This window comes from Folsomia candida, unplaced genomic scaffold (genome assembly GCF_002217175.1).
Source record: "Folsomia candida strain VU population unplaced genomic scaffold, ASM221717v1 Fcan01_Sc007, whole genome shotgun sequence".
Classification (NCBI taxonomy): domain Eukaryota; kingdom Metazoa; phylum Arthropoda; class Collembola; order Entomobryomorpha; family Isotomidae; genus Folsomia; species Folsomia candida.
In genome coordinates, this window is record NW_019091199.1 from 1,507,820 (window position 1) to 1,532,282 (window position 24,463).

At 40.9% G+C, this 24,463-nt stretch overlaps 3 protein-coding genes across 3 annotated transcripts; 2 read left to right on the forward strand and 1 right to left on the reverse strand.

Moving 5' to 3' along the window:
- Positions 1-4: 4 nt before the first annotated feature.
- On the forward strand, positions 5-1,079 carry LOC110852821 (transmembrane protein 199). Its single transcript, XM_022100950.2, has 2 exons — positions 5-471; positions 584-1,079. The coding sequence occupies exons 1-2, from the start codon at positions 36-38 to the stop codon at positions 874-876; spliced, it is 729 nt and encodes a 242-aa protein (XP_021956642.1). The 5' UTR covers positions 5-35; the 3' UTR covers positions 877-1,079.
- LOC118436175 lies at positions 869-3,813 on the reverse strand. The gene is made up of 8 exons (XM_035853677.1): positions 3,087-3,813; positions 2,838-3,017; positions 2,349-2,705; positions 2,170-2,257; positions 2,048-2,061; positions 1,871-1,975; positions 1,610-1,798; positions 869-1,538 (listed from the first exon to the last, which is right to left on the reverse strand). Exons 1-8 carry the CDS (start codon positions 3,444-3,446, stop codon positions 1,191-1,193), a joined length of 1,641 nt encoding a protein of 546 aa, XP_035709570.1. The 5' UTR covers positions 3,447-3,813; the 3' UTR covers positions 869-1,190.
- A 6,273-nt stretch (positions 3,814-10,086) lies between these two features.
- LOC118436181 (hornerin-like) lies at positions 10,087-24,384 on the forward strand. Its single transcript, XM_035853697.1, has 49 exons — positions 10,087-10,143; positions 10,319-10,401; positions 10,473-10,654; positions 14,337-14,477; positions 14,552-14,686; positions 14,775-14,927; positions 15,006-15,140; positions 15,217-15,369; positions 15,448-15,582; positions 15,670-15,822; positions 15,901-16,035; positions 16,112-16,264; positions 16,343-16,477; positions 16,565-16,717; positions 16,796-16,930; positions 17,007-17,159; positions 17,238-17,372; positions 17,460-17,612; positions 17,691-17,825; positions 17,902-18,054; positions 18,133-18,267; positions 18,355-18,507; positions 18,586-18,720; positions 18,797-18,949; positions 19,028-19,162; positions 19,250-19,402; positions 19,481-19,615; positions 19,692-19,844; positions 19,923-20,057; positions 20,145-20,297; positions 20,376-20,510; positions 20,587-20,739; positions 20,818-20,952; positions 21,040-21,192; positions 21,271-21,405; positions 21,482-21,634; positions 21,713-21,847; positions 21,935-22,087; positions 22,166-22,300; positions 22,377-22,529; positions 22,608-22,742; positions 22,830-22,982; positions 23,061-23,195; positions 23,272-23,424; positions 23,503-23,637; positions 23,725-23,877; positions 23,956-23,994; positions 24,084-24,218; positions 24,290-24,384. The coding sequence occupies exons 1-49, from the start codon at positions 10,087-10,089 to the stop codon at positions 24,382-24,384; spliced, it is 6,780 nt and encodes a 2,259-aa protein (XP_035709590.1).
- The last annotated feature ends 79 nt before the right edge of the window (positions 24,385-24,463 follow it).

Genomic DNA, 24,463 nt, shown 5'->3' on the forward strand with positions numbered 1-24,463 from the left:
AGTTGATGCATATTACTAACTAGTAGCAAAGAAAGATGAGCGATTACAGTGAGAAGAATGATCGTTCCAATCTTGGAGTGATTCCTGATTCTACAGTTCATATGAGACCAGGGGCAGGTTATAATAAGTATTTATCGAAATCGGACTGCACCTTGCAGTCTAAATGGAACGGAAAATCTGTATTATCCATTGGGGAAGTTAAAGAACTCTGGAAAGAAATTCATGGAGCTGCTAGTCTGCGAGAAATGGAAGCAAATCCAAATAAAAAGAAAATTTACCTTCATGAACTGTTAATAAACTCAGAGGTCCTTTTGCCAAAATTGCAAATACCTGAGAGAAACCCAGAGTTAGAGAAACGAGTTGCTGCGTTAAAAAATTACTTAGCGGACAAGGAGTATCAACGTATGACGCAAAATGTTTCCAACTCTAGTCATCACAATCATAACCCGGAGGATACGATTGGATTTCAAAGTAAGGGGTGATTAATTGCATTTAAAAAATGAGTCAAACAGTTCCTACATATTTCTCTATTTTGTTAACCCACAGGAAAAAATATAATTTTTGACATAATTTTTTCTTACAGTGAAACAAATGAATTCTGCACTGATTGCTGTCTTCCAGTTTGTGATATCCATTGCCTGTGCCTTCTTCTTCGGCTTCAGTGGAGTAGAACTTTTCATCGGAGAGCTAGAACTTGCAGTCAAACTTCTCCTTGGTATTGGAATTGCACTAATCGTTGGGGCTGCGGAATTGTACTTTTTAGCTGTAAATTTTGCCGCATCAGAAGCTAATGGCAATTCATCGTCATCGTTGGAATCATCCAAATTATCAACCAAAGGGATCAAGCCTGGCAATTTTCATTTGAAAACTTCATAAGTTATTATATTATTAATTACTATACGTATTTAACAAACATGTACGTTACCGTATTTTGTGAAGTCATTTAATTTTATCATATACTTATTTACTGTCCTTTCACTTACATATTGCAAATTACAGAAACTATATAGTTGTACTTAACTTAAGAGTTAAGAAGTTTTACATTTATTTAACAATAAATGTGTTCATGAAAATCGAAACTCTTCTGCAGCCATGTTACAGATCATTTTACATTTTCAATTTCTTAAGTGGCGAAAAACTCTTAAATATTTGAATTTCTAAAACTAAAAACTTTCACTAAATAATAATAACTAGTACTGAACATTGTTATCCCAGTTTTGTATCCTCTTCAAAACTAGATCTCTTTGTTTCATTACTTCAACTGCATATTTTTTAATTAGGGGATCATACTCGAACGGGTTTTGAATTACATCTAGTGTATCTGATGTGGCATTGTATTGACAGAATTCGCTAATACCTCGATGATGATGTATGTAGGCATAGTCAATAGGAATATGTTTGGAGCTGCAATGCTGATCTTCAAGACATTTGATAGGGTAATGGTTATGGACCAATAACACGCTATCAGTTCTATGGAAGCACTTGTAGCTTCTGACGCGTCTCTCGCTGCACACTGGTCCTCGGTCAAAAAATACGTGCTGCAAAGGGTTAAGATAACATCAAGGATAATCAGGGCTCCCCATAACTGATCTTGCTAGTCAATACGTACATTTGTTATTTCCGACACATTTGAATTTGACTCCTTTATGCGAAGCTCTGTTGTTGCATTAGGATTGAATATAATTTTTTCAACAAATTGCTTCATTGTAAAGCAAAATGATGTATATTTTGGTATTTTGGATTGCCAATATTTTCGTAAAAATTTCTGATAGTTTGCCTCAGTGGTTGGTAACATTAACTGTTGAATAAACCACAACAAATTATTCCTATTGTCAATTTTATGAAATATATCGTGAAGTAATTTCGGAACCTCATCAATATCCAGAATCCCAATTACTTTATAGCGATAAATATTACTCAAGTAGCAGTCATTGTACGGGATTAATTCTTGTTTCCGCTTGGCCTCTAAGTTTGTCTGCGTAAAAGCATTTTGTAATTTTTAAACCCAAAATATACTTCACTAGTAAATAACATTAGAATGTATTACCCTCAAGTGCACATCTGAAATCAGTAAAATAATTTTAAATGATCAAACATAAAAAATGGAGTGAAATGACTTCTTTGTTATCTATAAACTCTCATAATGTGCTATGGTCTCAAGATACTTACGGCGAGATAGTGGCAGATTTATTTGATAACCGGGCAAGGAGTATGGCTTCAAGGTTACAAATTTAGTTGCTTCATAGTATTTCAAAACCTGATTCACAAAAATTCTTTAAAAGTCTTTGAACTGCATACTTTCGATGCACATGTGCATCTAAATACTTATCTACTATCGAAATTCGAACCTTCATCGTTTCATTGTCTACAGCCAAGTATGGAAAGTGAATCCCACCGACGCCAAGGATTTTTAACAGTTCGATCATCTCCACAAGCGGCTTTGATATTCTTGTCATTGGAAAATCCAGCATCTTAAAACAAATTCCAAAATCGTGCTGGACTAAGGGAACATCGTAGATAATTTTCATGTTATTTGTTGCAGTGTCGCACTTATCCATGACTAAAGATACTGAATTTGGTATGTTCTCTGATTTCAAACCAGTGTAGTTACTTTTTGATACATCTTGAGGAAGTTTACATGTAAAAATTAACGGATGATAGTTTTCACCGTGGTCCCAAACCCATGGACTTGATTGACTGATCACCTGTATGATATGTATGAATTTGATATAAATCTGGAGTATTTACAAGACTTGATTTTATACTAAAAAATAATAAAAACAAGCAGTAAAAATAACACGAAATTATTAACAGTAAAATATGATTAGTATTATTACCGTTTCAACTTCAACTCTTGATTCATTTGAATACCAAAATTGACAAAATTTTGGGCCTCTAGTTTTTCTAATACTTGAAACCACAATTATGCGAACCCTTGGTTCAACTCTTGTGTCGAGGTAAGCACCATAAATATACAAATATGTATCGCTTTTGTCACTTTCAGTTAACCGCAATACCTGTAGAAAGGCGATTATTTATTTCAAGGCAATTTATATTTTTTAGGCATCTGTAGACAATTCAAATACCTGCCAGTACTTGTTGCTAATCCAAATATCTGTCAAACGAGGCCTATAGACGCATTTTAAAGGCTGTCTGGATAATTCAATGTACTTTGTTCCAATTTTAAATGACGCGATTGCTACTTCTAAATCCTCCTGTGTAATTGGGTAGTTCATGTTTTTGAGCTCGGTCGTCAACATCTCGATCAATTCGTTCTTGGTTTTTGCCGGAGTGAACATTTGAGTAGTATAACTTCCATTTGTCGCCTCTTCCTTGATCCCTTGAAGGAAATAATATATAGTCAAAAACATTATGACGAGTGACACTGTCACCACTATTGAACAGCGGTGACAAAGATTTCTCCAACTTTTGAAAAATCGGGACATCCTAAAGTAATATTATCCAGCTTTGTATCCCAACGCAATGTACTAAGAACAAAGATGAAATTGCTAACTACACGAACATCGGAAACTACATAACTAATATTTATTATGCGATGGGGCAGAGCGCAGAGCACCATGAAATTATTGTCAATCTAGCACCGAGAGAAACCAGGATTATTTAAATGTAGGAATTTGATACAATATTGCTTGACAACTTTACACTTCTAACCATGTTGCGACAAATGAATTATTTCCAAAATATATTTTCATTTTTGAAAAATTAAAAATTGAATTAATTCGTTATTGGTGACGGTGTAGAAAATCCTGCGTTTTTTTACTACGTAAATGTATACTCGTGCGTATGCTCATGTGTATAAAATTAATGGAAGAATGGAGACAGTAATGCGATGGGATGGATATATTTGCATAAGTTTATCCTATGAGAGAGCATTGTTTCGATAATGATTAGTACATGCACATAAATAAATCCATAATAAATTCACGACCAAATTCTTTAAATTGAAACAAAAAAGGGAGATCATTTATTCCTGAGAAATAGAAATTAGTATGAATGAGTTACATAAAACTTGCAGCGGAGGGTTGTGGTATGGTCCATTTAGGTAATCCTTATGGTCTGTAATGTAATGAGAAATAAATAATAAGAGATTTTGTTGTAGTATGCATGTTCATATAATAAAATATAAAAGGAACGTTCAACACCTTCAATTAATCGATTCCAATCTTGTGATGTGAAACCACAAGGATTACGTAAATGAACCATACCACAACCCTCCGCTGCAAGTTTTACGTAATCCTTGCGCTGTTAGTACAGTGATTGAATTGTTGGACTCCCATGACTTTAAAATTTTACAATCGATTTGAAATATTGTCGAGTTGAATCTCCCAATGGCTACTATTTGTGATACTAAAAACTTCGTCAACGTTGTCATTCTCGATACAAAATGAGCCAAAAGTGCAAGTCTTTTTCGCATCGATTTCACCAAATTGCACATAAAAAATTACAAATTCAGTTTTGGGTGGGGGGATTAATATAGCATAGCTGTTTTTGAATTATATTCAACCACACCCCCTTCAAAAATTGGGGAAGAAAATTGGGAAAAATGAGAAGGTCAATGTACACTCGGTACAGAAAGAAGTAGATACCAACTTGCATTTGACATTTGACTTCCCTCATGAATATGAACATTTTGATGCATCAAGACTTTCAAAATTCGAAAATTGGCGGTTTTTCGACCTACATATAAATCGTTAAAAAAGTGACCTTAGCGGTCATTTCGCGGCTGACAACCTGATGCCAGATTTTTCTTCGTCAGAAGTGCCACATTTTCCGCTTTTGTTGTCCGCTGCGAAATGACCGCTACCATGACTTTTTTGGGGTCAAAGTTTCTGAGGGAGGGGCTTATACGGCAGGAGCCGTAACAATGTATAGGTATTTATGATATACATAAAGGTAATTACATAGAAGCTATTAAAACAGCCTCAAATCGCCCCAAATTTAAAACTTAAGCTTTTCTGAATTTATAATGATGATATGCATTCGAAAATTAACGCTATCGGGCTTATCACTGCGCTTATCAGTTTTTAAGATAAGCAAATTTAGTTTGTCCAAATCTCCCCAAATTTAAAACTTAAGCTTATCTGAATATATAATGGTAGTATCCACTCGAAAATAAACGCTATCGGGCTTATCACTGCGCTTATCAGTTTTTAAGATAAGCAAATTTAGTTTGTCCAATTCGCCCCAAATTTAAAACTTAAGCTCAACGATTTATCAACTGAACCAACTCGTGTAAGAGATGAAAAGCCTCTCAACACGAGTTGGTTCATAATCCCGGTAAACAATTTGAAGAGAGTGAGAAGTGAGACGGACCACCATACGGCACTGGCAACGACAGTCAGCGGTGGTGGTGGATACCCACCAGAATCCGAGTCTCACTCTGCCTTTCGCTAAATAATGGAAACTGCGTTTGTGAAACGGTTGGGCTGGTTCAGCTCTCTCATCTTCATTGAAATCTTCGTAGTCATCATCGTCATCTCCACCATCTAGCGCCACGATTGTAGTCTGACCTCTGACTCGTCCCCAACGTTCCATCCTCTTTTTTGCAGCTTCTCGCCTCTCTTCCTTCAACTTAATGTTTGCATTTTTAATTCTGATGAACATTTTTGTTTTAATGAAGAGTGCCAATGGTTCTTTAGGAATTTCTGTGTATTTTGTGACGAGAGCAGCTGTGAATCCCTTCACTACGCCACAAGAGGTTTCGAGATAGTACTTCCCACCGCATAAATGAAAGGATTCGAATTCCGCATCCAAAATTTCGGCCCAGTTTCTCCACTTGAAAGAAGGAATAGTGAGACGTTCTTTTTTCAGGCTTTGCACCCAGCTTAGACCTCCAAGTGCTCGCTCTTCTTCCTGACTGGCAACAAAATATGGATATTTGATCCTAAATTTTGAGGCAACGAATCCCATCACATTCCTTTCCTCCGTATGCACAACTCTGAGGAAGACCCATGGAACGAAGCACCTCCTCAACGTTTTCTTCTGTCATAGTATTGACAACTGGTACGTCTTCGTGTAACTCCACAGATGTCAATGTGGTAAGGGCATTGGTGGTGGGGGTGGTCAAAGAGTGCATCATCCTAGAAGACAAAAAAGGTTCATCGTCTTCTTTCTGAACTGCGGACGTCTTCAGGTTGCTTCCTCCCCAAGAGAGACAAATAAGTTTTAGTCTTCTCTTAGCATCCACTGCCGAGGGTTTCTGATGGAGGGCTCCCACTTTTCTGATCATGCTGAACAAGTTTTCAACGACGTCTTGATTGACTTTATTGGTAAGTATATACGAAAATCTCATAGAGCTGCCAGACATTTCATTGAAGAGACCACGGGTAGAATTGATCGACGTAAGTATTCCACGTTGGAAGGGAAGTAAATGCTTAGCATTACCGACACGAATCTTCATTATCCACGTTTCCATTTCGTCCAATAGTTCCATTTGAGATGCAAGATTACACCCAAATGGTTGCTTATTGATGCAGTGTTCTTTAGTTGTTCGTGAGTTCATAAGATCAAACCAATCGTTGACAAGCTTTATGGATTTTTGTTGAACCACACGATTGGGATATACTTTTTCCCATAATGCTGCTGTGGTATTTGAGAAAAGTTGGACTGCCAGAGATACTGTACATTTTTGGAGACCGTTCACATCTAAATGTTTGCGTTGAAGCTTGTAGTTGGACTGCATTTCGTCACTATCTACCTTCAGAAGTTGTTCGAAATCTTCCTTCCTTAACCATATCCCAGGCTCCAACTGTAATCCATTCTTGAACATATTATCACGGATAAGTTTGATCATGTGGGGTGCGTCAGGGAAGACCCATACTTCATCTTCCGTTCGTATCGGATTTTTAAAAGAACTGACTACAGCATATTTGTTTCCGGTAGTGGATGGAATTTTTCTGACTTTTACTCCCAACTTATTCAGCATGCCTCTGTTCTTTCCCCCAAGGTCGCACACTAATGTCCTCACATGTAGTCCAATATTCTCGACAGCTGTGATAATGTCCTTCATCTTCTCAGGGTTGAAATCATCGTTAAATTCGTATGCGATTACTTGCTTCCATGGGCTGAATAATCCTCTTAATACGTATGCATTGATATTGACACTGGGCGGGTATATCTTATCCTCCACAGAATCATATGCGAACGATCCTTCAAGTGCCATTTCGTCAAAGACCAAGGAACACTGTCTTGAGATTTCGCTGGCATCCTGGAATTCATTCTTCAGTAGACTGAGTATTGGCTTGAGTATTCCAGGTGAAAAATCAATTTTCTGTGTGAATCTCTGTAGTGTTCTTGTCGATGCAAATGGGAATCCAAGAGTTCGCATATATTCGTAAGTGTTAGCTTTGTACCGCATAGTTATGAATTTTCCTATTTCGCCGTCAGTCCACTTGGCATGTTTCTTTCCTGTTAGTAAAATATTGGTCTGCTTGGGAGTAAAGATCTTGGCTAGGGCGCCTTTGTACTTGGTTAGTTCTACATCCTTCATTTTGAGCTTATTATCACACACGGTTGCTAATATTTTGCGCCTGGTATCATAACGCGTTCTGGCTTTAGAAATTTGGATATTCTGTAGTTTCTTCAACGCATTTTTCTGGATGCGATTATTAGAACTTCGACTCTTGTAGTGTTTGATTTCGGCTGATAATCGAGCGATTCTTTCTTCAAATCTGCGGCGTTTATTTGGAAGCGGAAGCTTTTCATTTCTAAATTTTAATAGCAAAATATTTATCTAAAGTTATGTACATATTACATATAACATGTATGTATACACATATGTATATGTACATATCAGCCAAAGTTACCTTGTGGTCATGTCAGGCAATGATTGAATATTTTCAGCGTGTACAGTTGCACCATTTGGAGTGATGTCGGTTTTACCATATTTTACTCTACATTTTACTGAGAATTAGTTCAATTCATGTACCGTGATTAATTTATTCATGATAATAATATATAAATTTTACTTCAAACTGATCAAATTTCCTCCGATTTGAATAAAAAAATTGCAATCTGCTTGACGGTCTTTGAGGATGATGTCCACCTTGTGTGTTGGATCTGAAATGCATTATTGTTAATCATGAGCCGCAATGAATTATTTAATTAAGATTTTCTACCTGGAGGAAGAAGTAGAGACGGCACAGCTCCCTCCATTAAGCGTCGAGTTTTGCTTATTATAATATAGTCATCTTGTAAAAAATGAGCACTGCAAATTCTCTATTTTTCATCGTGGACATCTCATTGATAGGTTTAGCTCCGCATTTTCGGTACCATTCTGCACACAAGGACGAGTCAACTGGGGGAAACCGATGTAGTGTGACGTCACCGACCCCTTGCTTATTTGAGCATCCTCTAACCTCACACTTGACCATTGTAAGCCAATAAATAAAAAAAATAGTACACTCAAGATTTTTATCTCAAAAAATCAAGCTAAAAATTAGGATGATTTCATCCTTGAGAAATAAGTCCCTATCTCTGGCTATTCAAAAGTTATTCGAAGTCAAAGTCGTTGGTATTTTTTTGTACTTTTTACCATCGTAAACAAGGCTGTATGGCCCGCTTCTCGTCCATTGCATTATGACTCATCACTACCCGAGCAGCACCATAAATTCATGGTAAGTACCGGACAATTTTTGCTCAAAAAATTTTAAAACGCAAAATTTGATGTTTTTTCCTACCATAATATATACCTAGACATATTACATCATAAAGCCTATTGGATTCCCGTTCGAAATTAAATTTTAGTTAATTAAATTTTTCAGGAAATATTTAAAACCAAAATTATAGCGATTCGAACGGAAACCCAGTATGTAATATATCTAGATATATATTACGGTAACGAAAAACATCAATTTTTGCGTTTTAAAATTTTTTGAGCAAAAATTGTCCGATACTTACCATGAATTTATGGTGCTGCTCGGGTAGTGATGAGTCATAATGCAATGGACGAGAAGCGGGCCATACAGCCTTGATCGCAAAGGTACCAACGATTTCAAAAATGATTTTTTTTTCGAAATGCTCCATTTGTCGCAACCGTATTACAGTGCTAAGATACTTATTGTCAAGCAACCGTGAATTTGATAAGTCTTGTCCCAAGGTTGCTTGACAACGTTAGTATTACATTTATTTGTATTATGATAAAGTGTCAAGCAACCTTGGTCTTGTCCAATTACTGTATCTTTACTTGTTAACAATCGTTCTCCAGTCACGGCAGCGATCCGTTGTCCAATGTCTTTAATGAAATTTATTTAACCCCTCGTGTCCCCATGCACCCGTCGTCTCATTGCAACGGACATGAAAATAAATTGTTCCAGCAGAAAAATGCTTAGAATTATGAACTCCCCCTGGAGTTATGAAAAATAAAAATTATCAAAGATAAGAATAAAATAAACTACACAAATGAACATTCTTTCGACACCGGTTACACCTGTAACCAATATCATATTTATGCCAATTTAAAAGTAACATCGCGTTACTAATATATACAGAATTTTTTTGATCTAGTGCGCATTCCAGACTTTGAATGCAAGTATTGTAAATATATTGTGTTTTTTTAAAGTACAAAACATATTTTGATACAAATGCACTTTGTCTATTTTTGTCATTTGAAACCAGATATATGAAATACTGAAAGTAACGATTTCATTTGCAGTAGACGGCAATGACGGCATCTTTTATACTTACAGTATCACATATTATTTAAAATTGTAACATAATAAACCCATTTGAAGGAAGTTGATCTATCGGTATGCATTGTATGAAATTATAAGTAGAAAGTGTCCTCATAAACCTATACGTAACTAAATATAACGACCGAGTATTAAAATCAGTAAACTTAGCAATAAAGTCTCAAAATCCATATCATCCATTGTTCAACAAGGTCACATCCACGCAGTATGCATTGACGGAAATTTATGTTCCGATAACAATGATCCGATTTTTTCCATGCACAAATGTAGGCTGATAAATTGCACAGTTCATTCTTAGCAATTTGTGTCGCGTTGAGGTAGACATTTTCATCTTACCGGAGGGGTTACACGGGCCCTTGTACGGAATTGTTGCAATATGAGTTGGAGATTTTATCCGTTTGTGGTCGCCATTCTTGTCGCAACTCTTGCGTGTGTAAGTGAAAATTTTATTGTACATAAGTATTAATAAAAAGTACTTAGGATTAGACTTACAGTATCTCTACCGAGAGTATTTAAAGTATTTAGTAGATACTATCCTAAACTGTGACCGCGTGGAGAAGGCTTTCATGCAATATAATTTATATTAAATAACATTAACTTATTTCCAGAACTTGTATGCCCACGGACCTGAAGAGTATATTTCGGAAAATTCCAGAGCAAAACGGAGCACAGAACAAATCAGCTTGGAGGAGTACGCCTATTATATTATAATATCGTAGTTTAATTAAGAATTCGACTTGAATTTTCAACCAAATTGTGTAGGAAAATACGCAAACGGCGTGCGGCAAAGAAGAATAATCATGGCAAAGGGCACCCAATAGGTCATGTGCAACCATCACCAGACATGCTCGAAATATCTGCCCCCATCTGTCAAGAAGAAGGAGTAGTGCTCACCCAGGGGGACAACAACTATTTTATGAAATGCCAAAGAAATCCCAACACCGGTGGGTTCTTTCATATAATTTATGTTTGCCCATCAGAAATGCACTCTGTTGACGACACTTCGAAATGCATCCCTCCACTTGACTGTCAAGAATGCGGGGGTTCCAACAATGGCGGAGGGGAATATGGGTTAGGATTTCTATCTTACAAATTATGGCACATTTTTGTAAATATGTAGCTGTACATAAAGCATATGATCGATTTTTGGAGAATTTTGACTCTGGTGCGACCAATAGGCCTCATGTTATAGCTAAAATAGGAAGGATAGGATGCCTTGACCCTACCCCCCTCAAATCGATCACATGTTTATTGCACAGTCCTGACTGACTTTTGTTAAAAATGATTATGAGCTTATACGTTTTGCTTATGCATAACTTATAGTTATGGAAGTGATACGGGGTCCCCAGTTAATATGGCGCAAGATACATCTGGAACAAATCTTTACGATGAGAGTAACACGGGATCAGCTTTGTCCAAGTCGAATCATCTTCGGAAGGAGCAGCAAATGTTAACAAAAACTACACATCAAAATATGAAAACAGTTCATAAAACACATACTTCAAGTGCCCAAAATACTGAATATAAAAAAACAGTCCACAAGTCAAATGAACATCATCAAAAAGTAACAAATGCTCATTCTGAAAGCAAAAATGAAGCAAAAGTGTCAAATTTTAACATGCATACAAACCAAGAAACCCAAATGAAGCATAGTATGAGCGATATGTCACTTTCAGGTAAATTCCTTCTACCTACCTTTACTAACCTAATATAGTCACAATTAACAAAATGTGAGGTACATAAGGCCGTCCATAAATTACGTAACCCAAAAATCGCGATTTTCTAGACCCCGCTCCCCTAAGTAAGTATGTAGGCACAAACCGGTATACCACTCATTGTCAGAGCACCTAATGCTTAACATATTCAATCGAAATCCATTTAACACCACAGTATTTTGCATATGATGCTCAAAATTACGAAACCAAGGATAAGATCGGTTATATTATAATATATTTGGTATATTCTACAAATAGGGAACAAATACGGGTTATACAAGTAACACTGTTAGACCTGAAGGTGCATTACAGCCTTACAAGATTCGTAGTTCTAAGTATGTATCTATAATTTAAACAATTTCATTACTCCGATAAACACACTAATTTTTGCTAGGCCAAATTTTTTGACAACCAGCCCAGTGCGAATCAACTGTATTGACAAATACAGAATCCCTATAAATCTCTAAAATGCGTAGCATCAATCATTTCAGCTTTTTTCGGTTGTGTAGTGCCAAACCAATGCGGGAATTACAGTTACCCAAGCGTGGATAGTAAATTACTATACTTGACGACGTCAAGTTGACGTGATTTATAGTTATGCGCTGTGCGGATGGAGCTAAAATCACGAGAAACCCTAGTCTCAGCGCAAGATACTTCAGGAGGCCGAAGGTTTAAGAGTGCATATACGTTGAAAAAGTCTCATAACTAAAAGACAGAGACGACGGTTGCGTCTCCTTGCACACAGCGAAATAATCCAAAAATTTCGGAAATAATTCCAGGAGCACATTTTTAAAGAAATTTTCGCATATTTCGAGCTCTTGGGGGCCAAGGCCAAACCCATAAAAAAATTGAAGAGCCACGCCCACTTTGGGTGTGGTTTTTTCCTAGCAGGGTTAGAGGCAAATGTCATATCTAAAATTGTAGCTCATTCGATTATGCATCTCCAGTAAAAATTTCATCGAAATCCGTTCAGAAATAAAAAAGATATTCAATGGCGAAGCTCGCCGACAGTCAAAAGACGACGACTTTAGGGGCGTGGTTCTCCGAAAGGGGCGAGTACCATACTCTGAAAATCATTGTAAATTGTGGTCCCCAACGTTATCAACGTATTCCAAGAAAAACGGAGAACTGGAATCTGCCCCTTTCAAAGTTATAGTCCCGGGAACATTGGGAACATTCATGGCGAAATTGTCCAAAAATGGTGAAATTTGACATGACGTATCGCAGTAAAAATCGATATCTAGCTTCAGCGAGGTCTAAAAAGTGGGTCGCAGGTGAAATTGGCCTATGTCGTAAGGGAACCATGTCGACATGGAGCTAGAGAGCTGAAATTTAACACTAATACTCCCCTCCCCTCCAAAATACATATGCAAACACTTTTGATCATGTCGACACCCCGTGGTCGACACGCGCATTTAAAGGTCGATATCTATCGACATAGCGTGTCGACATGATCAAAAGTGTTTGCATATGTATTTTGGAGGGGAGGGGAGTATTAGTGTTAAATTTCAGCTCTCTAGCTCCATGTCGACATGGTTCCCTTACGACATGGGCCAATTTCACCTGCGACCCACTTTTTAGACCTCGCTGAAGCTAGATATCGATTTTTACTGCGATACGTCATGTCAAATTTCACCATTTTTGGACAATTTCGCCATGAATGTTCCCAATGTTCCCGGGACTATAACTTTGAAAGGGGCAGATTCCAGTTCTCCGTTTTTCTTGGAATACGTTGATAACGTTGGGGACCACAATTTACAATGATTTTCAGAGTATGGTACTCGCCCCTTTCGGAGAACCACGCCCCTAAAGTCGTCGTCTTTTGACTGTCGGCGAGCTTCGCCATTGAATATCTTTTTTATTTCTGAACGGATTTCGATGAAATTTTTACTGGAGATGCATAATCGAATGAGCTACAATTTTAGATATGACATTTGCCTCTAACCCTGCTAGGAAAAAACCACACCCAAAGTGGGCGTGGCTCTTCAATTTTTTTATGGGTTTGGCCTTGGCCCCTAAGAGCTCGAAATATGCGAAAATTTCTTTAAAAATGTGCTCCTGGAATTATTTCCGAAATTTTTGGATTATTTCGCTGTGTGCCTTGTGTGCTGAGAGACTTTTTTAATGAGGGGGGGGGGCGGGGCGAAGAGAGCAGCTGATTTTCATGTAAACAATGCAGGCAGTTGCATGTAAAAAGTTGCTTTGGGTTTTGAGAGTGACCGTTCCCACACTGAGAACGGGGCATCGCGAACCAGAAAAGGAGAAAAATTTCGACTAAAACTTCTAATTTGCAGCTAATACAAAATGGATTGATTTCGTTTTGGTGGCAATAAATTCCCAAGTTTGTGATTTACAATTGCCATGTTGCATAAATTCCATAATAAATCTCAGAGAAAAGTATTGAACTGAAACATGGACTCATATCATGTTTCAGTCCAATACTTTTCTCTGAGATTTATTATGGAATTTATGCAACATGGCAATTGTAAATCACAAACTTAGGAATTTATTGCCACCAAAACGAAATCAATCCATTTTGTATTAGCTGCAAATTAGAAATTTTAGTGACAAAAATCATTTACATTACTGCTAAGTGGCGAGGAGAAAAAGTCAACTCGCTCACTAGGATGCACAGAGTGTACCCGAACTTAAACTTTCAGCTCTACCCGCACAGTACCTAACTAACTCATTTTATGTATAATTGTAATTAACGCACTCCTTAAGTGCCAAATTACTAAACTTATACACCATGGCGTTGCAAGCAAAGCTAGACTGATCTATGAAAACAGGACCAGCCATACGTAACCTACCACATGATGATCATAAAGCCAAACGAATTTTTCCAGTAAAGTATATTTCAATCAATGTGCCAGCAAAAACAATTATATTCAATTTTAAATACATTTTAAAGCAAAAGCCGAATCAGCGTCCCAGCAATCAAATCAACTGGCATCAGCTCAAAACTTCCAATCCGCCCAAAGTTCAGGAGCTAGTTCCATCAGTGGTCAATCATCCGGTTTCAGCAATGTCGCTGGTTCATCAATGGTTCAAGGTGAATGAATGATGACTTCCTTGTCTCAATGCTGCGTAGGAACTTTTGCGCATGTACTTATTTGTATTTAATAGTTCAATCAGGTGCTGTATCTCAGCAAGGTGCAATGACGGGTAGCCAAGCAGCATTTGGGCAAGCTTCTGGAGCTAGTTCCATGAGTGGTCAAACTCAAGGATTTGCGGCTATGGGTGGGCGATCTATGGGAGCAGGTATATAAGTTCGCCCAATTTTTTCGTCTAGATTGTAATGAATTGCTGAATCAGTTCATCTGACATACTTGAAAAATACATTTTTTAGCGCACGCAGGAGGGCACGCTCAGCATGGAGCAATGGTGGCTGGTGGTCATGTGGCGGGACAGAGTCAAGCATTTGGAAACCAGGCCGGATCTTCTTCAATGGCGGGACAGGCTTCTGGATTTGCAAATGCGGGCGGGGCTACAATGGGACACGGTAAGCCTCACGTTCTAGTAAAATATGTATGCAGATACCATATGAATATTTATTTACACTGCCGATATTTATGCACAGCTCAACAAGGCGCAATGTCTCAACATGGAGCAATGGCAGGTCAGTCATCTATGCATGGTCAAAACTCTGGGGCCTCAATGGCTGCAGGTCAGCACAGTGGATTCCAAGGAATGGGAGGACGCTCCATGGGTGGCGGTAATTCTGAAATATTCAAACATTGTCGGCATTATGCACAACAAACTTGAAAATTAAAAATATTACGGTTTTACAGTGCATTCCGGTGGTCAGGCTACTCATGGAATAATGAACGCCCAAGGCCATACGGCAGGCCAATCTCAGTCATTCGGAAGTAAATCTGGTTCGTCATCCGTCAGTGGCCAATCATCCGGTTTCAGCAATGCCGGCGGTTCTTCAATGGGACAAGGTGAATTAATAAATGATGACACCCTTGTCTCAAAGTAGCGTCGGAACTTTTGTGCATGTACTTATTTGTATTTAATAGTTCAATCAGGTGCTGTATCTCAGCAAGGTGCAATGATGGGTAGCCAAGCAGCATTTGGGCAAGCTTCTGGAGCTAGCTCGATGAGTGGTCACAGTCAAGGATTTGCGGCTATGGGTGGGCGATCTATGGGAGCAGGTATACAAGTTCGCCCAATTTTCTCGTCTGGATTGTAATAAATTGCTGAATCAACTCGTCTCACATACTTGAAAAATACATTTTTAGCAAACGCAGGAGGGAACGCTCAGCATGGAGCAATGGTGGCTGGCGGTCATGTGGCGGGACAGAGTCAAGCATTTGGAAACCAGGCCGGATCTTCTTCAATGGCGGGGCAGGCTTCTGGATTTGCTAATGCGGGCGGGGCTACAATGGGACACGGTAAGCCTCACGTTCTAGTAAAATATGTATGCAGATACCATATGAATATTTATTTTCACTGCCGATATTTATGCACAGCTCAACAAGGCGCAATGTCTCAACATGGAGCAATGGCAGGTCAGTCATCTATGCATGGTCAAAACTCTGGGGCCTCAATGGCTGCAGGTCAGCACAGTGGATTCCAAGGAATGGGAGGACGCTCCATGGGTGGCGGTAATTCTGAAATATTCAAACATTGTCGGCATTATGCACAACAAACTTGAAAATTAAAAATATTACGGTTTTACAGTGCATTCCGGTGGTCAGGCTACTCATGGAATAATGAACGCCCAAGGCCATACGGCAGGCCAATCTCAGTCATTCGGAAGTAAATCTGGTTCGTCATCCGTCAGTGGCCAATCATCCGGTTTCAGCAATGCCGGCGGTTCTTCAATGGGACAAGGTGAATTAATAAATGATGACACCCTTGTCTCAAAGTAGCGTCGGAACTTTTGTGCATGTACTTATTTGTATTTAATAGTTCAATCAGGTGCTGTATCTCAGCAAGGTGCAATGATGGGTAGCCAAGCAGCATTTGGGCAAGCTTCTGGAGCTAGCTCGATGAGTGGTCACAGTCAAGGATTTGCGGCTATGGGTGGGCGATCTATGGGAGCAGGTATACAAGTTCGCCCAATTTTCTCGTCTGGATTGTAATAAATTGCTGAATCAACTCGTCTCACATACTTGAAAAATACATTTTTAGCAAACGCAGGAGGGAACGCTCAGCATGGAGCAATGGTGGCTGGCGGTCATGTGGCGGGACAGAGTCAAGCATTTGGAAACCAGGCCGGATCTTCTTCAATGGCGGGGCAGGCTTCTGGATTTGCTAATGCGGGCGGGGCTACAATGGGACACGGTAAGCCTCACGTTCTAGTAAAATATGTATGCAGATACCATATGAATATTTATTTTCACTGCCGATATTTATGCACAGCTCAACAAGGCGCAATGTCTCAACATGGAGCAATGGCAGGTCAGTCATCTATGCATGGTCAAAACTCTGGGGCCTCAATGGCTGCAGGTCAGCACAGTGGATTCCAAGGAATGGGAGGACGCTCCATGGGTGGCGGTAATTCTGAAATATTCAAACATTGTCGGCATTATGCACAACAAACTTGAAAATTAAAAATATTACGGTTTTACAGTGCATTCCGGTGGTCAGGCTACTCATGGAATAATGAACGCCCAAGGCCATACGGCAGGCCAATCTCAGTCATTCGGAAGTAAATCTGGTTCGTCATCCGTCAGTGGCCAATCATCCGGTTTCAGCAATGCCGGCGGTTCTTCAATGGGACAAGGTGAATTAATAAATGATGACACCCTTGTCTCAAAGTAGCGTCGGAACTTTTGTGCATGTACTTATTTGTATTTAATAGTTCAATCAGGTGCTGTATCTCAGCAAGGTGCAATGATGGGTAGCCAAGCAGCATTTGGGCAAGCTTCTGGAGCTAGCTCGATGAGTGGTCACAGTCAAGGATTTGCGGCTATGGGTGGGCGATCTATGGGAGCAGGTATACAAGTTCGCCCAATTTTCTCGTCTGGATTGTAATAAATTGCTGAATCAACTCGTCTCACATACTTGAAAAATACATTTTTAGCAAACGCAGGAGGGAACGCTCAGCATGGAGCAATGGTGGCTGGCGGTCATGTGGCGGGACAGAGTCAAGCATTTGGAAACCAGGCCGGATCTTCTTCAATGGCGGGGCAGGCTTCTGGATTTGCTAATGCGGGCGGGGCTACAATGGGACACGGTAAGCCTCACGTTCTAGTAAAATATGTATGCAGATACCATATGAATATTTATTTTCACTGCCGATATTTATGCACAGCTCAACAAGGCGCAATGTCTCAACATGGAGCAATGGCAGGTCAGTCATCTATGCATGGTCAAAACTCTGGGGCCTCAATGGCTGCAGGTCAGCACAGTGGATTCCAAGGAATGGGAGGACGCTCCATGGGTGGCGGTAATTCTGAAATATTCAAACATTGTCGGCATTATGCACAACAAACTTGAAAATTAAAAATATTACGGTTTTACAGTGCATTCCGGTGGTCAGGCTACTCATGGAATAATGAACGCCCAAGGCCATACGGCAGGCCAATCTCAGTCATTCGGAAGTAAATCTGGTTCGTCATCCGTCAGTGGCCAATCATCCGGTTTCAGCAATGCCGGCGGTTCTTCAATGGGACAAGGTGAATTAATAAATGATGACACCCTTGTCTCAAAGTAGCGTCGGAACTTTTGTGCATGTACTTATTTGTATTTAATAGTTCAATCAGGTGCTGTATCTCAGCAAGGTGCAATGATGGGTAGCCAAGCAGCATTTGGGCAAGCTTCTGGAGCTAGCTCGATGAGTGGTCACAGTCAAGGATTTGCGGCTATGGGTGGGCGATCTATGGGAGCAGGTATACAAGTTCGCCCAATTTTCTCGTCTGGATTGTAATAAATTGCTGAATCAACTCGTCTCACATACTTGAAAAATACATTTTTAGCAAACGCAGGAGGGAACGCTCAGCATGGAGCAATGGTGGCTGGCGGTCATGTGGCGGGACAGAGTCAAGCATTTGGAAACCAGGCCGGATCTTCTTCAATGGCGGGGCAGGCTTCTGGATTTGCTAATGCGGGCGGGGCTACAATGGGACACGGTAAGCCTCACGTTCTAGTAAAATATGTATGCAGATACCATATGAATATTTATTTTCACTGCCGATATTTATGCACAGCTCAACAAGGCGCAATGTCTCAACATGGAGCAATGGCAGGTCAGTCATCTATGCATGGTCAAAACTCTGGGGCCTCAATGGCTGCAGGTCAGCACAGTGGATTCCAAGGAATGGGAGGACGCTCCATGGGTGGCGGTAATTCTGAAATATTCAAACATTGTCGGCATTATGCACAACAAACTTGAAAATTAAAAATATTACGGTTTTACAGTGCATTCCGGTGGTCAGGCTACTCATGGAATAATGAACGCCCAAGGCCATACGGCAGGCCAATCTCAGTCATTCGGAAGTAAATCTGGTTCGTCATCCGTCAGTGGCCAATCATCCGGTTTCAGCAATGCCGGCGGTTCTTCAATGGGACAAGGTGAATTAATAAATGATGACACCCTTGTCTCAAAGTAGCGTCGGAACTTTTGTGCATGTACTTATTTGTATTTAATAGTTCAATCAGGTGCTGTATCTCAGCAAGGTGCAATGATGGGTAGCCAAGCAGCATTTGGGCAAGCTTCTGGAGCTAGCTCGATGAGTGGTCACAGTCAAGGATTTGCGGCTATGGGTGGGCGATCTATGGGAGCAGGTATACAAGTTCGCCCAATTTTCTCGTCTGGATTGTAATAAATTGCTGAATCAACTCGTCTCACATACTTGAAAAATACATTTTTAGCAAACGCAGGAGGGAACGCTCAGCATGGAGCAATGGTGGCTGGCGGTCATGTGGCGGGACAGAGTCAAGCATTTGGAAACCAGGCCGGATCTTCTTCAATGGCGGGGCAGGCTTCTGGATTTGCTAATGCGGGCGGGGCTACAATGGGACACGGTAAGCCTCACGTTCTAGTAAAATATGTATGCAGATACTATATGAATATTTATTTTCACTGCCGATATTTATGCACAGCTCAACAAGGCGCAATGTCTCAACATGGAGCAATGGCAGGTCAGTCATCTATGCATGGTCAAAACTCTGGGGCCTCAATGGCTGCAGGTCAGCACAGTGGATTCCAAGGAATGGGAGGACGCTCCATGGGTGGCGGTAATTCTGAAATATTCAAACATTGTCGGCATTATGCACAACAAACTTGAAAATTAAAAATATTACGGTTTTACAGTGCATTCCGGTGGTCAGGCTACTCATGGAATAATGAACGCCCAAGGCCATACGGCAGGCCAATCTCAGTCATTCGGAAGTAAATCTGGTTCGTCATCCGTCAGTGGCCAATCATCCGGTTTCAGCAATGCCGGCGGTTCTTCAATGGGACAAGGTGAATTAATAAATGATGACACCCTTGTCTCAAAGTAGCGTCGGAACTTTTGTGCATGTACTTATTTGTATTTAATAGTTCAATCAGGTGCTGTATCTCAGCAAGGTGCAATGATGGGTAGCCAAGCAGCATTTGGGCAAGCTTCTGGAGCTAGCTCGATGAGTGGTCACAGTCAAGGATTTGCGGCTATGGGTGGGCGATCTATGGGAGCAGGTATACAAGTTCGCCCAATTTTCTCGTCTGGATTGTAATAAATTGCTGAATCAACTCGTCTCACATACTTGAAAAATACATTTTTAGCAAACGCAGGAGGGAACGCTCAGCATGGAGCAATGGTGGCTGGCGGTCATGTGGCGGGACAGAGTCAAGCATTTGGAAACCAGGCCGGATCTTCTTCAATGGCGGGGCAGGCTTCTGGATTTGCTAATGCGGGCGGGGCTACAATGGGACACGGTAAGCCTCACGTTCTAGTAAAATATGTATGCAGATACCATATGAATATTTATTTTCACTGCCGATATTTATGCACAGCTCAACAAGGCGCAATGTCTCAACATGGAGCAATGGCAGGTCAGTCATCTATGCATGGTCAAAACTCTGGGGCCTCAATGGCTGCAGGTCAGCACAGTGGATTCCAAGGAATGGGAGGACGCTCCATGGGTGGCGGTAATTCTGAAATATTCAAACATTGTCGGCATTATGCACAACAAACTTGAAAATTAAAAATATTACGGTTTTACAGTGCATTCCGGTGGTCAGGCTACTCATGGAATAATGAACGCCCAAGGCCATACGGCAGGCCAATCTCAGTCATTCGGAAGTAAATCTGGTTCGTCATCCGTCAGTGGCCAATCATCCGGTTTCAGCAATGCCGGCGGTTCTTCAATGGGACAAGGTGAATTAATAAATGATGACACCCTTGTCTCAAAGTAGCGTCGGAACTTTTGTGCATGTACTTATTTGTATTTAATAGTTCAATCAGGTGCTGTATCTCAGCAAGGTGCAATGATGGGTAGCCAAGCAGCATTTGGGCAAGCTTCTGGAGCTAGCTCGATGAGTGGTCACAGTCAAGGATTTGCGGCTATGGGTGGGCGATCTATGGGAGCAGGTATACAAGTTCGCCCAATTTTCTCGTCTGGATTGTAATAAATTGCTGAATCAACTCGTCTCACATACTTGAAAAATACATTTTTAGCAAACGCAGGAGGGAACGCTCAGCATGGAGCAATGGTGGCTGGCGGTCATGTGGCGGGACAGAGTCAAGCATTTGGAAACCAGGCCGGATCTTCTTCAATGGCGGGGCAGGCTTCTGGATTTGCTAATGCGGGCGGGGCTACAATGGGACACGGTAAGCCTCACGTTCTAGTAAAATATGTATGCAGATACCATATGAATATTTATTTTCACTGCCGATATTTATGCACAGCTCAACAAGGCGCAATGTCTCAACATGGAGCAATGGCAGGTCAGTCATCTATGCATGGTCAAAACTCTGGGGCCTCAATGGCTGCAGGTCAGCACAGTGGATTCCAAGGAATGGGAGGACGCTCCATGGGTGGCGGTAATTCTGAAATATTCAAACATTGTCGGCATTATGCACAACAAACTTGAAAATTAAAAATATTACGGTTTTACAGTGCATTCCGGTGGTCAGGCTACTCATGGAATAATGAACGCCCAAGGCCATACGGCAGGCCAATCTCAGTCATTCGGAAGTAAATCTGGTTCGTCATCCGTCAGTGGCCAATCATCCGGTTTCAGCAATGCCGGCGGTTCTTCAATGGGACAAGGTGAATTAATAAATGATGACACCCTTGTCTCAAAGTAGCGTCGGAACTTTTGTGCATGTACTTATTTGTATTTAATAGTTCAATCAGGTGCTGTATCTCAGCAAGGTGCAATGATGGGTAGCCAAGCAGCATTTGGGCAAGCTTCTGGAGCTAGCTCGATGAGTGGTCACAGTCAAGGATTTGCGGCTATGGGTGGGCGATCTATGGGAGCAGGTATACAAGTTCGCCCAATTTTCTCGTCTGGATTGTAATAAATTGCTGAATCAACTCGTCTCACATACTTGAAAAATACATTTTTAGCAAACGCAGGAGGGAACGCTCAGCATGGAGCAATGGTGGCTGGCGGTCATGTGGCGGGACAGAGTCAAGCATTTGGAAACCAGGCCGGATCTTCTTCAATGGCGGGGCAGGCTTCTGGATTTGCTAATGCGGGCGGGGCTACAATGGGACACGGTAAGCCTCACGTTCTAGTAAAATATGTATGCAGATACTATATGAATATTTATTTTCACTGCCGATATTTATGCACAGCTCAACAAGGCGCAATGTCTCAACATGGAGCAATGGCAGGTCAGTCATCTATGCATGGTCAAAACTCTGGGGCCTCAATGGCTGCAGGTCAGCACAGTGGATTCCAAGGAATGGGAGGACGCTCCATGGGTGGCGGTAATTCTGAAATATTCAAACATTGTCGGCATTATGCACAACAAACTTGAAAATTAAAAATATTACGGTTTTACAGTGCATTCCGGTGGTCAGGCTACTCATGGAATAATGAACGCCCAAGGCCATACGGCAGGCCAATCTCAGTCATTCGGAAGTAAATCTGGTTCGTCATCCGTCAGTGGCCAATCATCCGGTTTCAGCAATGCCGGCGGTTCTTCAATGGGACAAGGTGAATTAATAAATGATGACACCCTTGTCTCAAAGTAGCGTCGGAACTTTTGTGCATGTACTTATTTGTATTTAATAGTTCAATCAGGTGCTGTATCTCAGCAAGGTGCAATGATGGGTAGCCAAGCAGCATTTGGGCAAGCTTCTGGAGCTAGCTCGATGAGTGGTCACAGTCAAGGATTTGCGGCTATGGGTGGGCGATCTATGGGAGCAGGTATACAAGTTCGCCCAATTTTCTCGTCTGGATTGTAATAAATTGCTGAATCAACTCGTCTCACATACTTGAAAAATACATTTTTAGCAAACGCAGGAGGGAACGCTCAGCATGGAGCAATGGTGGCTGGCGGTCATGTGGCGGGACAGAGTCAAGCATTTGGAAACCAGGCCGGATCTTCTTCAATGGCGGGGCAGGCTTCTGGATTTGCTAATGCGGGCGGGGCTACAATGGGACACGGTAAGCCTCACGTTCTAGTAAAATATGTATGCAGATACCATATGAATATTTATTTTCACTGCCGATATTTATGCACAGCTCAACAAGGCGCAATGTCTCAACATGGAGCAATGGCAGGTCAGTCATCTATGCATGGTCAAAACTCTGGGGCCTCAATGGCTGCAGGTCAGCACAGTGGATTCCAAGGAATGGGAGGACGCTCCATGGGTGGCGGTAATTCTGAAATATTCAAACATTGTCGGCATTATGCACAACAAACTTGAAAATTAAAAATATTACGGTTTTACAGTGCATTCCGGTGGTCAGGCTACTCATGGAATAATGAACGCCCAAGGCCATACGGCAGGCCAATCTCAGTCATTCGGAAGTAAATCTGGTTCGTCATCCGTCAGTGGCCAATCATCCGGTTTCAGCAATGCCGGCGGTTCTTCAATGGGACAAGGTGAATTAATAAATGATGACACCCTTGTCTCAAAGTAGCGTCGGAACTTTTGTGCATGTACTTATTTGTATTTAATAGTTCAATCAGGTGCTGTATCTCAGCAAGGTGCAATGATGGGTAGCCAAGCAGCATTTGGGCAAGCTTCTGGAGCTAGCTCGATGAGTGGTCACAGTCAAGGATTTGCGGCTATGGGTGGGCGATCTATGGGAGCAGGTATACAAGTTCGCCCAATTTTCTCGTCTGGATTGTAATAAATTGCTGAATCAACTCGTCTCACATACTTGAAAAATACATTTTTAGCAAACGCAGGAGGGAACGCTCAGCATGGAGCAATGGTGGCTGGCGGTCATGTGGCGGGACAGAGTCAAGCATTTGGAAACCAGGCCGGATCTTCTTCAATGGCGGGGCAGGCTTCTGGATTTGCTAATGCGGGCGGGGCTACAATGGGACACGGTAAGCCTCACGTTCTAGTAAAATATGTATGCAGATACTATATGAATATTTATTTTCACTGCCGATATTTATGCACAGCTCAACAAGGCGCAATGTCTCAACATGGAGAAATGGCAGGTCAGGCATCATTGATTATATTAAGTGGTGACATTTGTGTATCAAATTAGAGTTGTAACTTTGTGCATTTACGTATGTGTTTGTAACAGTGCAATCAGGTGCTGTATCTCAGCAAGGTGCAATGATGGGTAGCCAAGCAGCATTTGGGCAAGCTTCTGGAGCTAGCTCGATGAGTGGTCACAGTCAAGGATTTGCTGCTATGAGTGGGCGATCGATGGGGTCAGGTATATAGAATGGTCTTCAAGGTTTAGATTTTGAGAGATTATTGTGTTTATGGGGTTATTGATATTTACAGCTCAGCAGAGCGCAATGTCTCAACAATCTTCTATTGCTAGCAGTGCTTCATCGGCTTTACAAGGTTTGCTTATAAAGTTTGACAGATACTACTAAAAGCGTACTCTTTTCCTTAACATGTGGCGGGTAAGGACATCTGATGAATGTTTACCAGAAAAGGCGAACATTTAGTTTT